A 17,265-nucleotide genomic window follows, 5' to 3' on the forward strand; every position below is an offset into this window, starting at 1 on the left:
ATTTTATTTTATTTTATTTTATTTTATTTTATTTTATTTTATTTTATTTTATTTTATTTTATTTTATTTTATTTTATTTTATTTTATTTTATTTTTTCCTGGGCTCGCTCCGGAGCATCATGTGGCCCTGCGGAGCCCGCGGCGGGCGCGGCGGCCCCTCGCGGAGATAACGCGGCTCCTTGAGCAGCCCGAGCGCGGAGGGAGCGGAGCGGGGCGCGCTCCTGCCGCGCCCGCGGGCGCAGGGGCCGGGGAGCGCCCGGCAGGCTGAGGGGCGCAGGCAGCGCCGCGGGCTTGGAGGAGGAGGAGGAGGAGGGCAGCACCATGACTCATTTGCAGGCAGGTCTGTCCCCTGAGACTCTGGAGAAAGCGCGGCTGGAGCTGAACGAGAACCCCGACACCTTGCACCAGGACATCCAGGAGGTGCGGGACATGGTCATCACCCGGCCGGACATCGGCTTCCTGCGCACCGACGATGCCTTCATCCTGCGTTTCCTGCGGGCCAGGAAGTTTCAGCACTTCGAGGCGTTTCGCCTGCTGGCCCAGTACTTCGAGTACCGCCAGCAGAACCTGGACATGTTCAAGAGCTTCAAGGCCACCGACCCGGGCATCAAGCAGGCGCTGAAGGATGGCTTCCCCGGCGGGCTCGCCAACCTGGACCACTACGGCCGGAAGATCCTCGTCCTTTTCGCTGCCAACTGGGACCAGAGCAGGTAAATACAGAGGCGCCTGCCTGCCTTAATACCTGCTTCCCTGGGGTGGGAGTGGGGGGGGAATAARTGGGGGCTGCGCCAGATCAGGAGGCTGGATGGGCCACTGGGACTTAGCCGGGTCTTCCCAGGAGGGGGCTGGGCAGCAGCAAGGATGGAGGAAGGAGGGAAGCAAGAATAAACCCGGTGCCTTAGCGCCTTTGCAACCTTCACATCCTTTAGGCTGTGTCTTTTGCAGGGAAGCAGGAACTGTTTAGCTGCCTCTCTCAAAGGAGTGGTTTGGGGTTTGCACCCCACTGCCTCTCCCCAGCTGTAGTGGGCAGGTGGGGAAGCTGCTGCACCTTCCCAGCCTGACCAGCGCTGGCTGCTTCTACTGGGCTGCTCTCCATGCCTGAGCATACACAGAGGCACCCAGGTGCAGCAGGAGATGCTGCCTGCAAAACAGCAGTATCCATTATGGGCTTCAAGCTGAAAAGTTTGCCTGTGCAGGAAGCTTAAGCTYGGAGTCCTTTCCCTCAGATAAAGAAAAGTCTTCCTGAGCCATCTGGAGATGCCAGGATGGAAGTTATGGTAACTGCTTCTTTTCCCTGCTTACACTGCTCTAAGTATAAAATGCCAGTGTAAGACTGGCAAGAGAAAATATAATACAAATCCAAGTGGAAGAAAACCTCAGGATTTTGCAAGCAAAGCCATTTGAAGGAGGCTAGCGCGAGCCCAGAGCAATGTCTGGTCYTTGCTGGGGCTGCTCTAGCCTAAAGAGGTCTTAGCAGGCTGACCCAAGAGCAGTCCACAATCAAGGCCCTTGCTTTGGCGACAGGCTGCATGCTCTGTGGCACTGTTTGGTTATTCTGAATGCCTCATTAAGTGCTATGCCCAATTTCTCCTGCAGTCTAAAACTGCAGTCTGCAAAATTGCTTGACTTTTAGAACTTGCAATGAGTGAATCCGTTGGGAGGGAACTTTCTAAAACCTACCTATGAGCACCGCACAGGTTTGTTGGGCCCTTGCTTCACCGCAGAGCTACGATCTGTAGCTCTTTGCATCAAGAAAACTTAGCTACCTCGCCTGGTGCCCTTGYACGCACCAGGACTGCCCCCTATGTGCTCCATGCACGCTGGGCACAGGCGGAGCTGAGCGCTCCCGCAGGGATCCCCAGCTCAGCTGCTGGGAGCACAGCGAGGATGCARACTGCTGGAGAGCCGCAGCAAGGAGACAGCCTAGGGGACAGCACCGCCGTGCCTGCCCGTGACGCCGTGACACATCTGTGCAGCTTTCCGTGGCGAGAGCCCCCGGGACCAGGGGTCTCCCTGGCTGACTGGGCCAGGCCCTATGCTCCAGAGGGCGGCTGGCACAGCGGGGTCTGGTTCTTCTCCACAAYGGGATGGTCACATCCAAAATGAGTCCTGGGAATGTTTCCTGGCCCATGACTAACCCCAGTACCCAGAGACTGGACAATGCTGCTTGGCACACAACTGTGTGCTCTGTGAGCAAAATAGAGGGAGGCCAGGAAGCTGATGGGAAGCAGGGATGATATGGCTGGGGACACTCCAAGAGGGCTTCGCTTTCTTATATCCCACATAAGTCCAAGGTCAACTTTTAATTAAAATAAATAGCTAACTCAAACTCTTAAAAATCCCCAAAGGAAGAATCTGCAAAGAAATGGATATTTAAATATTTTATTGAATTATAGCCCTGCCATGTTTCTTTGTTAAAGCTAGTGTGACTTATTGTAAACCACTATTTCTTAACAATGAAAAAAAACCGCAAACTTTTTTACACTTTTCAGTTCATTAGCTTCAAGTCCCAAGAGAAATAAAAATTTGAGTTCTGATACAAAGTAGCATTTMAAAAAATAATCAGATGTGAAAATAATACTTTTTTTTTCTCAATCATGCATGTGCTGATATTTGAACTACATGAGATCACTGTATCAGTAAATTCATTGCATTCTGTTCTTTCTTTTTTTTTCATGAAATCCTGTTGGAATTAATGTAATTTGCATTGTAATAGCAAAGTTACAGAATTACCCCAGAGTACCTAATGGCTGTGTTTGCAATTGGGTCCCCATTGCTCTTAAGCACAGTGCACCCAACGTCCAACTTAAACCTTGCCTGCAGGGTTAGGAATTGGTTTTCAAGTGGACAACTTGGTGAAAAGGGAGAGAACTGAAGCCTAGCTGTGGGAATTAGCTTTCTTCAAAGGAAGCTTCCTCCAAAGCTTTCTTTCACCTTCCTGACAAAGCTGGGATTAGAGCTAGGCCGTTTTCTTTTCTAATTAATTTATTGCATTCCATTATCTGATGTTCAGCAATTACCTGAACCTGGAAGGTACTATGTGCTCAGCTTATCCTGGAATTGCTACACGTTGTGTGTCAAACTTAYGCCTTAACAGAGATCTCACAGTGTGTAAATCAGTGCTCCACTTAAACCATCAATAGGAGGATTACTTTTCAAAGTTTTGGTTTGTTGGGACTTCTCTGTATCCTTTAAAAAACAAGGTTAATAGAGAACAGCATGGCTCCAAAATTAGTTTATCATGGGTGTACAATTTGTTATGGCCAGCATATAGCAATTCAAAATAAAAAGTGGTAATTTGTTATTTAAATGAATAGCAGACATACTATAGAGGATTTATATAGCATCAACGGTCTATGTTTTACATACTTCCAATTAGAAAAAAATGCGTGGGAGGCAAAAAATATCCTATGGTAAAACAAGCCTGTGCATTAGATGTTAAACCATTAAATTAAAGAAGGGCCTGAAAACTGTACCAGATGTCCTACCATCTGAACAACTAAACCRGAGTTGTATTTAAAACAAACACAAAAAGGAAGGGTGAAGGATAATGCATGGAGTAGCCCAGCAGCCTTTCAGTGGGACCCTGCTTAACTCTGCCTGCTGGCGCAGCTATTGGGAAAGTCAGGAAGCTGGCATTCCTTCCAGAAACCAGGACCAAGCCTGGGGCGGAATCAACCTTCCCCGTTAGCTTCCAGACTGTTGATTCATGATTGCATTTGGCTTGTAAGTGTGACTTGCATGTGAAGAGTCTTTTTATTTTATTTTTTTAATGTGTCCAGCTGGTGCTGGTATGAAGTTTTCTCCATTAATGGTACAATTAACTTCAGCTCTCAGTGGCATAGGATCTGTTTTCATGCCTATTCTGTTATGTGCTTTGTAGCACCTGTACACGAGTTCACTAATTTCTGTTTATTTGACATCTTTTTCTGCATTAGTTATATAACAGCTTTCCTGAGCAGAAGGAAAATGCAAAAATATCTACTTTTTGTCTGTGTCATAGTGACCCAGGGAGCCCAGCACATCCTTAGCGACTATGGAGAGGCCCTGCACTTGTCAGTGTTAACTCTGCTGTTGCCTCAGCTAATTTACAGTGGGGGAGTAGGCAGATGCAGGGCCACAACGTGCGTTTATTTGCTTTAATGACAGAAATGCTAGAAACTTTTCCTTCAGTTAAATGAAAGCTTAAATTCCGCAGCCATTAAGGGGCTGGTCTGCTCCTAAACTTGCCCCACGTGAGCTGGCAGGGTGCTTTGCAAGCTCTGCAGGAGACAGAATGAAAAAATAAATTGTATTACTAGCAATACTATCAAGAATAACAAACTGTCTGGTTAATGGATTCAATATATGTTTGAAAGTAAGATTGAGCTGAGTCTTCATCCATGGCAGTGACTGTTAAGACTTTGGGCTAATAGAAGAAGTAATGAAGAATATTAAAGATAAATCTAAAAGATGATCTGGTGAGATCTTTGAGGCTATTTCTATTTTTCTATTTCTTTGTGCAACACTGGTGGAGCTTAGRTTTAAAATAAGGTCCCTGGGACCTGCCTTTTGAATAGCATAATAYGAAAAGTTTCTATCCTCCATCTTTTAAGGTTCAAATCTGTACCCAACCTGACAAGTCARGGAGATCTGAGTCATCATTTCTAAGTACTCCTTTGTATATGATGAGGGCTCTTCTTTCAATGGAATTCTGAAAATATTGAGAGAGAAAAGTAGATTAAAAATGGGATGATGGCTAGGAGACTCAGAGTGACTGTACATTAGTTTCATTTGACAGGAACTGTCACCTGCCAGAATGGTGCTGAGCCTTCAAAACAGGCTCTGTGTTCCTTGTGTTCTTGAGACCAAAAGAGCAAACCTGGCCTAAATTCAAGCTGAGATGACTTTCCTGATGTCTCTTTTAGTTAGATATCAATTTGCATCCAGAGATGCAAATTCATTCCATTCAGTTTTAACTTTCAAAATAACAAAAGATTTCTTGATATCAATAAGGATGCATGTCACTCACAGCGTTAATAGGGCAGCTGTTATGACTCAGATAACACACATGGGAATTGGCTGAAACCAGAATCTGATTAAACAGATGCTTTGGTGCCATCTACATTGTCAAGGCAAAATGTTGAAAACAGACAACACAGTTGGTTGTGACCTGAGACTTATACCTCCTCTCTGTCCTTTGCKCTTGGTCCAGTGGGTAGTTTTTGAGAAGGAAGTGGGTGCATAGACCACCTAACCAAGAGGTAAAAGTGTAAGACCATGGTGAAATGACCTAATGAGAGTTGATGGCATGGTCTGCCAGTCTGTTGATTCCCAGAAATCCTTGGAAATACTTTGAATTGTTCAGATCCTGTAAGAATTCTCGAAGAACTTTACTGCAAAGGGGAAATCGCTGCCACTGCTAAATTACAACAGTGGCATGTTCAGTTATTTTTTTTTATTTGCATTGTTCCCAAGTTAAATGTCAAATCAAGACCTACCTGAGCAAACTCTGTTGATGTTGTATAAATGGTAGCTATCCTGAAGCCTGTGGAAGAATCAGTGTGACTATTAGCACGTCAAGCCTATTCCAGACTCTTTGCTTCAAAGTCGTCCTGAATGAAAAATTTTGAGAGGTAGCAGCATTTATCTGCACACTAGACCCCATCTCACTTTAACTCAAGCCTGGAACTCACATAGAAGAGGGTCATGAAGAATGCATTACATATGTGRTGACATTTCCCCAGCTTTTTCACATTAACAACTGTGCTAAAAAAGTTCTCTCTATTGAATTAGTCATAGTTCTATAAATAGGGAGCATTAAATGTGTTTAAATTAATCATAACATTCTAGATTATCCTAGGAATTAGTGATACCTTGCTAGCTGCAATATGTACACTTCACAGCATTGGAGATGTAATTTTAAAACTGGACATAGAGCAAAGTAAGGGGCTTGCTGTCCCTGGATAAACATCCTAAAAACTGAAGGGAATGGGGGTCAGGTGATAAATATTTGTTTTAATCTTTGGATATTGCTGTGAAAATTTTGTATGTTCTATTGCGCACAAGAACAAAGGAAGTAAGCTCTTCCCTTCAGACTGAATGCTAAGTCCTCTTAAAATTAACTCTCCTAAAGTTATTCTCTTAAATATATCCTTTTTTTTCCCTTGCATTAAAACATGAAGTCAATCAAAGCCATCTTGGACCAAATTAATTTCACATCCTGGTTCTTTCACTTTTTGTTTGTAGGATTTCAGTGTCTATATGGAAGTTACCTGGAGTAGAATGAAGGCTCCAGTAATGCAATGCAGAGGAGAGGGTAGGCTGGTGCTGCAGCTTTCTTAGGTTGAGAGTGGTGTCTTTTAAGAAAAATAAACTACCTACCTATATCAGAGTCTGTAAAATGTGATAGTAGACTGCAGCACAATAAAATATAAGTCCACTTTAAAACAGTAATTCTCTGTTGTATGACTTTTTATGTAGCACTCTGGGTGCAGTATTTCTACAGAAATGGGGTTTGCTAAATGCAGACTAATACAAAAGTCCCTTAAACTGGTATACCAGCCTTCAAGCGAATCACACTTCAGGAAGGATTTAAAGTTCTGCTTTCAATAGGAGTTTAGTAACTTTTAGCTATAAAGGGGTGGGAAATGCTTCATTATACTCCATTTAAAGCTAGCAGAAGCAGCATTTTGGAAATTATTACCCTTGTGCAGGAAGACCACAGCACAGGGGTTGCTGAAAACAGTTCCTCCCTTCTCGAAATGTTTTCTGTTCACTGTAACACTGCAGTCATCCATTTCTAGTGCCTCTCTGGAGACTGTCCCTAGGGCATAGTTTATATGGGACTGCATAAAGACAGTGCCTATAGGATTTCGATTAACTTGTGGTTGACTGCAAGGCAGTAGTATAGCTGTAGTTTTTRTGCATCCACATCCAGTGTTTTTTTCCCTACTTTACACCTAGGGTTTTCAGGTTCCCCAAGCCAAACTATGAATGGAGAGTACATTGTGGTAAAGCCTGTGGAAACCCTTTGGAGGAATTTCTGTTTGCAGCAATTTCCTTGTGTCCTTGTGCTGACGTGAACATTAGCGGCAATGAGGTGAAATGTTAGACAACATGAGATTGGAGTGGATTAGAGAGGAGTCCCTATGCAAATAACTCTGTGCTGTGTGAAAGCTTTAATATATTTTCTTTAATCATATTTCATTTGCTCAGGATGTTCAACTGGTATTTTCAATACTCAGCTCACAATCTGTAACACCTAAGATTTCATCTATCACACCAGGTTTACATTTGTGGCTTGCCTCAGCATGAGTTTAGAGTAAAAGCTACTTAAAATATCCACTAATGGATTTGTGTTTCTTGTCTGGTTTTCTGTACTGTACTTAGGGAGTGTATCAAAAATAAGAGAAGAGGTCCATTATGGAATGAAGGATAGCTCCTATTTCCAACTAATTGCCCTAAACAGTATTAAGAGTTGAGGGGGAAGGCTTGGTTGTGAGTGACATGTCCCTGTGCACTCCTAATGCAGCTTCTTTGGTTTAAAGAGTATTTCAGGTAACTTCCTCTGACAGAAATGCTTTTTTTTTTCTTGCTTTTAGCTGGATCTTTGTGTCTTTAGAGCCTTTTTTCATTGGTAGGAGAAATGGGTAAACATACAGTATTGTCACTTTTACTCTGGACTGTATTTCATACTCATGCTTACACAAAGCAAACCTGTAGTAAGAGTTATGGTGACGGTGAACACATTGTGGATATCTGCAGACTCAGTCCTGCCACCACAGTTGCTCTCTATGGTGATTGAAATCCTGATCTGATTGACATCTGACAGTTTTGTCACTGACTTAAATGTGTTCAGGWTATCATTAGGTGTATATGTTACTGTGTAGAAATATATGTGTGTATATATGCATATACATACACATAGACATATATAGAAATATTTTATGGGCTGCCTCAAAGGCTTGAACCAATAACGAATATTTTTGCCATGGATATCCAGCAGCTTTGTGTATGGAGATCAGAGCGCCATTATTTCAAGACATATGATATTTTCTTGAGCCTTCCTAGAGAGGACCTTAGAAATTGAATGTAGAAACTTGGGTATCTTCTTGGAACTGAGTGTAAGGAGCTTGTAGCAGTTGTCTGCTTTGCTGGAGTTCCCATCCTGGAGACTAATTTTCTCTGGATGGGGTTGCATACATATCAAGAGCATTGTGACTAATTTTAAGATTTGAGTATTTCTCATGCCCCTTTCTTTTAAGCATGAATCCTAATAGAAGATTTTCTTCAGATGGATGCATTAGTGTCTTATTTTATTAATGACTTATCTGATGTTTAATATTTTTCCTTTCCTGGGCAAGCTATCATCTGGGAATGCCTCTGTAGGATGTATCTCTTTGTAATTTCAGAAAAGGGCAAGACATCAGTGTTTCTGCTATCTCCACTGCCCTATGGAGCGTACCAGTGGTTGTGAAGCCATTGAAGAGTCAAGGAGGAGACAGCAGACCAAAATGACAGCATCAGCCTGACTCCCTCAGGCCAACCCTGTGTGTTTTATCCTGATCATAGAATCATAGAATCATTATGGTTGGGAAAGACCTTTAAGAACATCAAGTTCAACCATAAACCTTTCAACACCAGGCCTACCAAATGTGATACTAGCACTAGTACAAAGTACAGATTACACAATTTTTTTTTTCAATACCCATTTTGATTGGATTCCCTCCACAGTTTTTGAGCATCTCTGTTATATTAGATGTACAGGCTGATCTGCAAATATGCTATGTGCACAAAACTGGTCTGACTTTATGCCAGTAAAACCCATTATAGTCTTGATGCTGCAGAATACTCCCCAAATGTCTCATTTTATGTGCAGCTTGTTTGGTTTAATATTTGCTCAGGTTGCATTGGGTCCCTGTGGGTTGTCTGACCGTTGAAAGACCTCAGCAGCACCTTGACTCTTTCCCAGAGTGGCTGGACGCTGCATACAGCAGTCGGGCTTGAGGGACTCGCTGTCCTTGGGAAAGAGCCCTAAGAGGTCTAATTCCTTTGCCTCTGACATATCAGCCYTGTTTTCCCAAGAGCAAGCGGGGTTTTGTTTTACTGCACACATTGCAATAGCAGGGGCCTGGCCTATCAGTTCTTCCATGGTGGAATTGTGCTAGAAATTCTAAGGATCCAGATTTTGTACATTTTCCTTCGAAATAAGTTTAAAGGTACATTCTTTCCTCCCTCTCCTGGAAAAAAAAATCCTTTACAAAAATGTACAAAAATAACAAAAATGGAATCTCAGAAAAAAATGAAAAAGTGGAGAGAGTTTTAAATCTCCTATCATGGCAAACAAGATCCAATTCAAAACAAGAATTCARAACAAGAATTCAAAACAAAATCCTGATCTTTTCTGAGGAAAACACAATTTCTATTTTTTTTTTCATTTGGGCTTGGTGACTAACACTCACAGAATCCTTTCCTAGTGCCTGGAGTGCTATGAGTGCGTAGCTGGGAAGTGCCCTGAGTTTGAATAGGCTGAAAAGAAAGAAAAATATAGGAAGTAAGCAAATGCAGATGAATTTCACTTCTATTATTTCACTTTGCAAATACTTTCAAATATAGTTATGTTTATAGCTTAACAGCACACTCATACTGAAGCAAGTAGAATTTAAGATAATTTAATGTAATGGCTAAACAGACAGACATGCTCTTTGCTATGTGTGCATTATTGTGGAGATTTCACAGGGGCCTCACAATTTTGAGAGTTTCTGATTTTAGGTGCCATCATGGTAGATGTGTCGAGGGCTTTTTAAAAATATTTTATCAGCATCAGCACAAACACTCTAAAAATCAATTTCAAAAAATGTGGAACATGTTTTATCTGACATTTTCTGGTTTTAACTGTAATGCTGTATTTGATATTATGGTGCAGACTGGCAAATTTAGATCTGTGTCAGGAACCTTAATCTTTTTTTCCCCAAGATTTTTGGATATAAAATATCACTAACCTGGAAAAAAACACACAGAACTTAAACTATGACTTTYGTATTTCTTCAGAGACCAATAATTCAGGTATTTATCACTTAAAAACAATCCCAATAAGGTAAACTGAGAGTTGATATTATACTCTTACATGGCCTTTTTTTTTTCTCAGCCTTTAGTTTGAAAATGACATTGCTGTATATATTTAAATTACTTAAGTGCTATATTAGGTGCTTTAACATTGTAAAAGAAAAGTGATTGTACTCAACATGATTTGGCACTGAGAGACAGCTAGAATAGTTATACAAACATGGAATCTTCTTTTAGAAGATTATTACTCTAAGAAGAGATTATGAACRTGTATGTAAAATATATAATTGCATACTTTTTTTTTTTTTTCAAAAATAAAACATGCAGAGTTGCTGTATTTTTTTGTAAACTCAAATTTAATGTGGACAATGCTGGAACCAAGATCTATCACATCCCAAACTTATACCTTAAACTACACAAATAATTTTTAGAAGTACTCAGAAGAAAATTACTTCAATCTTAATAGGTCCATATTGCTTTTAACTGGAGACTTTCCAAAGCCCTAGTTTGTTTTTGCTTTCAAGATCTTGGAATTGGGTAGTGACCATTTTGTAATGCTCTTGCAAATTTGAGAAGGAATGTAACCTCCCTCCCTAACAAGGACCATGGAGCATTTGGAAGTCCCAGTTTGTTATCAGATTGTCATGTGGAAGTTATATAGGAGGAGGAGTGATATTAGTTCCCTCCTAAATTATAGGAGATTTAGATTTATAGTTTAAATTTACRAAATTTAAATTTATAGGAGATTTATAAGAGTTCCTAAATTATAGGAACTTTAGATCTGTACATATTTGATCTATACACATAACATATACATACACATCTATACAGACATGCATAGATATGTTTATACAGACATTTAATTACATGGGTAGATATTTAGGCAAATTTGGAGACTACARCCTTCTATGACAACGGTCAAGGTTTTCTTGGTGATTTATATTTATATCACTAATGGTGATAATGCATATAATCTGGCCTCGGAGGATGAGATGGAGTAACTGAGCTTATGAGACTTTCACAGCTTTACATTCCCATGACTTCTGAGGATACAGCCCTTTGTTTTAAGCTCTTTAAATGGTACAGGAGGATAACGCTTAGAAATTCTGCCAGGCTCTGACTGAGTTCTTTACACGTCTTGCTAAACTTGGCCTAATGAAGTCTCCCCTTAACGTCCACAGGTACACACTCGTGGATATTTTGCGTGCCATCCTCCTTTCTCTAGAAGCCATGATCGAAGACCCTGAGCTTCAAGTGAATGGATTTGTTTTGATTATAGACTGGAGCAACTTCACCTTCAAGCAGGCCTCCAAGCTGACACCGAGCATGCTTAGATTAGCCATAGAGGGCCTTCAGGTAAAGCTCTTCACTTTGCTCTTCCTCCTTGCGGTTCACTAAATAGCCAAATGCTAAAAAAAAAAAATCCCAAATGCAGGAAAGGAGATATTTCAAAATAGCAAAGCCATTAATGCTATTTGAGGTATGTGCAGGCAAAGGAGTAACTGTGGAACAAGTTAATGTGTGAACTCGGTTAGCTAACTGTATTATTTCCAGGTGTGTAGGCCCTTAATTTTCCATTAAATAAAAGGTAACTTTTCCATTGTTATTCTAAAGTGGTTAACTTACTCTAAGTTTACCCTGTAGCTTCTGCAGTACTAAGTTAGAAGTAAGCAAATTCTCTCTTGCCATTTTGCATAGGGCTACTGAAATATTGTGCCACTGCCAGAGCAGGTGKTTTTTTTTCATTGATTCCACCAGGCAGAGGCTCACAGGTGGCTGGGACTGCTTGCACAGTTAAAAGTTCAGCACGTGCTTGACTGTGTGATCAGGATTCATGTGAACAGTAACTTGCAGGGTTGAGAATTGGTGATTTAATTTCTTTCTTGCTCATTGTAAATGCACTTTCCATGGCACAGGAACATTGCTTGGAAGGATACTGCATATCTCTTGGCTGTTTGTGATCTTTAATGATCATTAAAATGAAAAACTGGAATCTGTGAAGTAGTTGTTTACCTTGCAAACTTGAGTTACTATGTTAGAAATATCTGCAAGTTATTCCTGTGACAGTGTGTTTTGGCTTTACAAGGACATATATTACTTTTCGTTGAAATTTTTATCATTTTTATATTTTTATTACTCATATAAAACAAAATAACAACCTTATTCTTGAACTTTCTTTGCTTTGATATTGCTCTTTATGTGGAAATATGTATAGAAGTAATATGGAGTTTTGATCTATATCTTGAAATGACTTAAGCAGCATTCAGGTTGCTYTTGCATGGAAGGATAGTTGTCATCGGCAGAGGTCTGAATTTGTCATTTTGTTGCATATTCTTAGTCAATGGTGTGATTCCATGGTCTTGAAAACTATGTAAGAAGGCAACAGTGTGATCTGTATTTGAAATATTTCTGCATTTCTGTTTATTGTTTTGAAAGCTTTTTCTTTCTTGTGTCGTTTTTCAAAGTAAGACAGTATTTTTTTTTCCCCATTTGRAACATGAATAAATACTTTAGTAATCTTTGTATTGAAATGGTTTTGTCTCGGGTATTAGAGTTCTTTTGAGGGGAGCTGCAGCAGATAATTGCATCTGAAAACACAACGTATGACCCMCCAGACTGTGAAGTTTGACTCTGAAATTCTGTGCTTGCCTACTAGCAKTTGACAGGTTACTGAGTCAGGGTGAGATCCTTTTCTTTAGCTTTACCCAGCAATGAAATTTTTAGCCAAAGTCCAGCTTTGCAGGTCCGCACATGGCAGTAGCCAGCACACAGGGCTTCATTTTGTGGCTACTATCTTCAGTCTTGTTGACTTTAGTGATGTAAAAGTGATGTAAAAGGCAGGCACTAAATGCTCCAGAATAGGGCATGAAAAGGTCCTGGAATGGCAAATGTGAGATAAATTTGGCCAGCCCTTGAAGCGCTTGTCCAAATTTGTGATAGATATTGTTACTTGTAAGCGGCAACACATTTCTATGTAGACATATATTGGAATCAGTAAAAAGGGCTAAGAACAATTGTGCTGATCATCTTGGAGGGAAAACCTCACTTTAAAGAAATGTGATCATGAAGGGAATAGAAAGCAGGAGGGAATATGGTTTAGTTTGGAAAAATGCCAGATTTACTTGCAACTCCTTGCAAGATTTCATGCCTAAAATATTAGACTTTCTTACCCTCAACAGAGATTGTCTTTTCTCTGGGACAAAAATATATAGCAGAAACATCATTCTGAATGAGTTGAGGTCAAAAGTGCTTAGTCAGGTGGTATGAAAAAGAACAACTCAGACACACTGTTTATTTATGATCTTTGGAAATATGCTCTGTTTAATCAGAGAAATGGAATTTGCTTTGACTTACAACATTTAACAGGGCTCACAATGCTGCACTTTACCATTGGGGAATTTAAATATTTACCTTGCTTGGGTAGAAGGGGACAGGGGAAGTGGGATTAGTAACTACTAAATTTGATGTTAACCAAATCTCTTTGCCTCTTGAATGAAATCTACTAAATTTGTACTGCATTTGCTTAGCTTCCATGGTGAGCAGAGTATTGAATATGGCATGTACCAAGGCGAGCTGATTACAAGTTATGGCATTTCTGGGCTTTTCACAACTACTTTTATTACAAAATTGCTTTTGAAAGTAAGGCGTGTAAATATATATAGCTTTCTACTGAAGACAAGTTTTGCTCTATACTTCATCTGCAAACAGAAGTGGGAGCATGAAAAGAACCATACCCCTGACTGAATTCAGTACGTCAGATAAACCTTGTAAATGATTCTCCTGTTCCAATGAAATCCAATTAAACTGCCTGTAAATAGCCCTTGTCTGCTTGAGTCCCATTACTTGTGGACCAGGTTACACAGTGGATGAGCATGCTTGCAAACAGCAGTTTCATACCACTTTACTCATGTTCAGTAGCAATGGTGGAAACRGGCGTTTTTCTTATGATATTGCTCTTTAAAAGTGTTTGCATATATTTCATCTCTCCTGTTTCTAAAGAGGCCAACAAAAATGCGTGCTGGCAGTTTATTCTGGAAACTGTGGGCTGGACTGATCATTGCTTCTAACTCTTCACATGATGTCTGCATTGTCTTTAACTGCAAGGTGAGGGGCGACTTGATGGCCATATCTTGAGTTCAGTTGCTTATAGGCCTGCCTGTTTAGTCACAGCCATTATTCAGTGTGGCTCATTTTTTTTTTTAATTTGAAGACTGAATAATTAATTTCCTTGATGGATACTTTTATGAAACCCATCAATAAAAAAATCTGTGAATGCCTTCCATATACTAATTTATTTATTCCCACAAACACACTTTTGAAATGAGAGGATGCTAATGTCTTTTTTTTTCCAGCTGAGAGCTATTCCACTGAAAGATTACAGTTAAAAAGCATCTGCTAATTTGGGATGCCCACTGTGACAGGAATGTCATTTRTCAGATTTTCAGACACCTTTGATAGAGTCCAGCTGCCATTTACTTTCAGTTCAGAGGAAGTCCATACCTGTGAAGCTTTGATTCTAAAACCCCAACCAGAAGTCTTAATTTTAGCATGGGCTAACTCTAGAGCTCCTTAGTAAGTGCTTTTTGAGTTTTAACCCTGCGTGGGCTATTGCCTGTTTGAAATAAGCAGTAAGAAACTGACTCTCTTTTACCCTCAGAAATACTGCTGTATGACATCTTACTGCAAGAATCCTTAATTGAGTTAAATATCCACCGCCCAGACATCTGCCACTTGAGCTGGTGGAGTAACTGGCTGCAGTAGGTTGTCATCCTCCATGTGAACCAGCACAAGAAAGAAAGTGGGCATTTTGCCAGCGTTTTGTAGATATTTGCTGTAAGCAAGACATGATTAGTCTCAGGGATCTTGGCTTCCATTCAGGCTCTTTGATCTAGCTGGCACAGCTAGACTCTTCTGCCCGTTCCTTCTTCCCTTTTCTGGCCAAGCAGCCTTAGCTCCTCATCCTTCTGCTGTTCACATGGCCTCACTTCTGCACTGCTCTTCTTTTTTTTTTTTTTTTTGCTTTTTATGGGCTTGCAGTTCAAATGCTCTCCACATCAGGCCTCTAATCAGCTTCAAGTCTACTGCCTTCTCCTAACAGGAACTACAGGAAGAGTTCCTGCAGCTCTTCTTGGCACTCTAGAAAGCTTGAGCAGAGGGGCTAAGCTAGATGATCTCTAGGTGTCCCTTCCAACCTCAAGTATCCCATGATTCGGCCATCTTTTCACATACTAAGTGGGTCCTTTGGCYATCAGTCTGCTAAAGAACTGGTCCTTCTGGCTGATCAGAGAGGAGCTGATCTGCTTCRTACATAGGACTCGATTGTAATGGGGCCAGAATGACTGACTGCAGCTTCTGGGTGGAATTGCATGGCAGGATTTTTTTTTTTCCCTATGGAGTTATCATCTACTTTAAAAAAGTAGCCATGATTAACTTATGGATGCTTATAGCTTCTATTATTTTTTCATCGGTTCTGTTAACAGAGAAAAATATTCTAAAAATAGCTGCAGTTTGAAAGAAAAGAGGAAATCCTCCTTGTATGTGCAGACTATTACTTTCACTGGCTTTTGTTAAATTTTGTTAATAACCTTTATTTTTCTTTTCTTTTTTTATCAGTAAACTGAAACTATCTGTGTTAAATATTAATTGTGACTAAATTGCCCTGAGTAAGTTGGAAAATGTTATGCTAAGGTGAATGGCACAAGTATTGGAAGATAAGGTTCTATAGCTTGAACTCAGAGCAGCGAATTCACTCCTGGCACTACGATTAACTTGCTGTGGTCTCTGATAGGCCCCAGTTCAACAACTACTTGGTTATGACCATTCCTCCACTTCAAAATATGTAATTATTTTTGGCAATCATTTTTCTCAGTCAAGGTCTAAATATTTCTCTCTGCTTCAATATCTTAAGTCTATGAGGAGTATAACTACTTTCCTTCTTTGTGAGGCCACTCATAAAACTAATTTGTTCTAAATCATAAAGTCAAAGACAAGATGTGTTAAGATCACAGTTCACCTTCCTGCTACAGCAAGATTATTTCTTGCCYTATATTTTCTAGCCCTTCACCCATACAGTTTAATTTCAAGTCTCAAATGCAGGTCTGCCACTTTCTTTGAAAACCTTGCCATGGCTTTTTGCTCTTCAGATTTCTTCTCAACATTAATCTTAAATCTTCTATTTCAAAATGTCATCTTCTATAAACCCCACGTTATTTCATCACATGCTGCTGGGTTCAGAGCAAGAATTGTACGAATATCTGTTATTGACTGTCAGTGATGTATCTGCAATCTCAGTGATCTGTAGTCATGAAAAAGGGAGTTCTTATTTGCCAGTGGAGATGGTGAGATTTGTAGTCCCTTTCTTGATATAAAAATCGGCAAAATCATCTTCTTTCAGGGATCTTAATTTACTTTGTGATATTGTCCGAATTGCCTGTGTTATCAGCACACCTCTCTCACGTTTACCTCATAAGGATACACTGGGTCATTTTTGTATATTTTTGTATTGTTCTCTGAAATCAGTCTAGCTGGTCATTTCTGTGATGCTCATATATCCCCTGTGATCATATTAGTCTGTGCACAGATGGTTTTCTTCTACTGCCTTTGTACATAGCACCTTTGCACATGCTCCTTATTATACCAGCTAAGCATTCAGTTCCCTCTTCACCCCCCCCCAAAAAAAAAAAGAACAAACAAAAAATATGCATTTTAGTTTATACTCCTTAGCAAGTGTTCATCTTCTATGGCAATTACTTGTCCAATCCAATTTGACTTTATCCATAAAAGACTGGCGTTTGGCATAGACACTGCTATGGTATTTCACCAACGTTTAAAGAGTTCACTTGGGAAGTTTTTCTAGGAGGAAGCCACACAAAAATGTGCAATTGTATTGCTTGTCTGGCAAGGGTTTCATCTCAGCTTATGTTTCATAATGATAAAAAATGTAATCAATTTAATTCTCAGATGCTTTRATTGGCATTGCTATGTTCAAAGAGATGGTTCTCTGGGGATTTAAAATAGTGCAGTGATCAGCAGCTTAGATTTATAATGCATAAAGGAAATCATATTTTTAAAGGGAAAAAATGCAAAGTCTTTCTAAAACATCACACTAAAAAATGGATAATATATAATTTCTCCCCAAAATTTCCAATTGGAGGTCAATTTTATCAATGATTTCCTCCATATATTGCAAAGATCAGAATAAGTTCTTAAAAAACCCCT

General features: G+C 40.1%; 1 protein-coding gene across 1 annotated transcript in view; it reads left to right on the forward strand.

The window, feature by feature from the left end:
• The first annotated feature begins 310 nt into the window (after nucleotides 1-310).
• Nucleotides 311-17,265, forward strand: part of CLVS2 (clavesin 2) — a 47,680-nt gene continuing 30,725 nt past the window's right edge. The window contains exons 1-2 of the mRNA XM_026054579.1: nucleotides 311-710; nucleotides 11,229-11,403. Of these exons, the coding sequence (XP_025910364.1) occupies nucleotides 322-710; nucleotides 11,229-11,403 (564 nt within the window). The 5' untranslated portion in view covers nucleotides 311-321. The remainder of the gene's footprint in view (nucleotides 711-11,228; nucleotides 11,404-17,265) is intronic.

The sequence above is a fragment of the Nothoprocta perdicaria genome, unplaced genomic scaffold (genome assembly GCF_003342845.1).
Source record: "Nothoprocta perdicaria isolate Ctin4 unplaced genomic scaffold, notPer1 scaffold_123, whole genome shotgun sequence".
NCBI classification, from domain to species: Eukaryota; Metazoa; Chordata; class Aves; order Tinamiformes; family Tinamidae; genus Nothoprocta; species Nothoprocta perdicaria.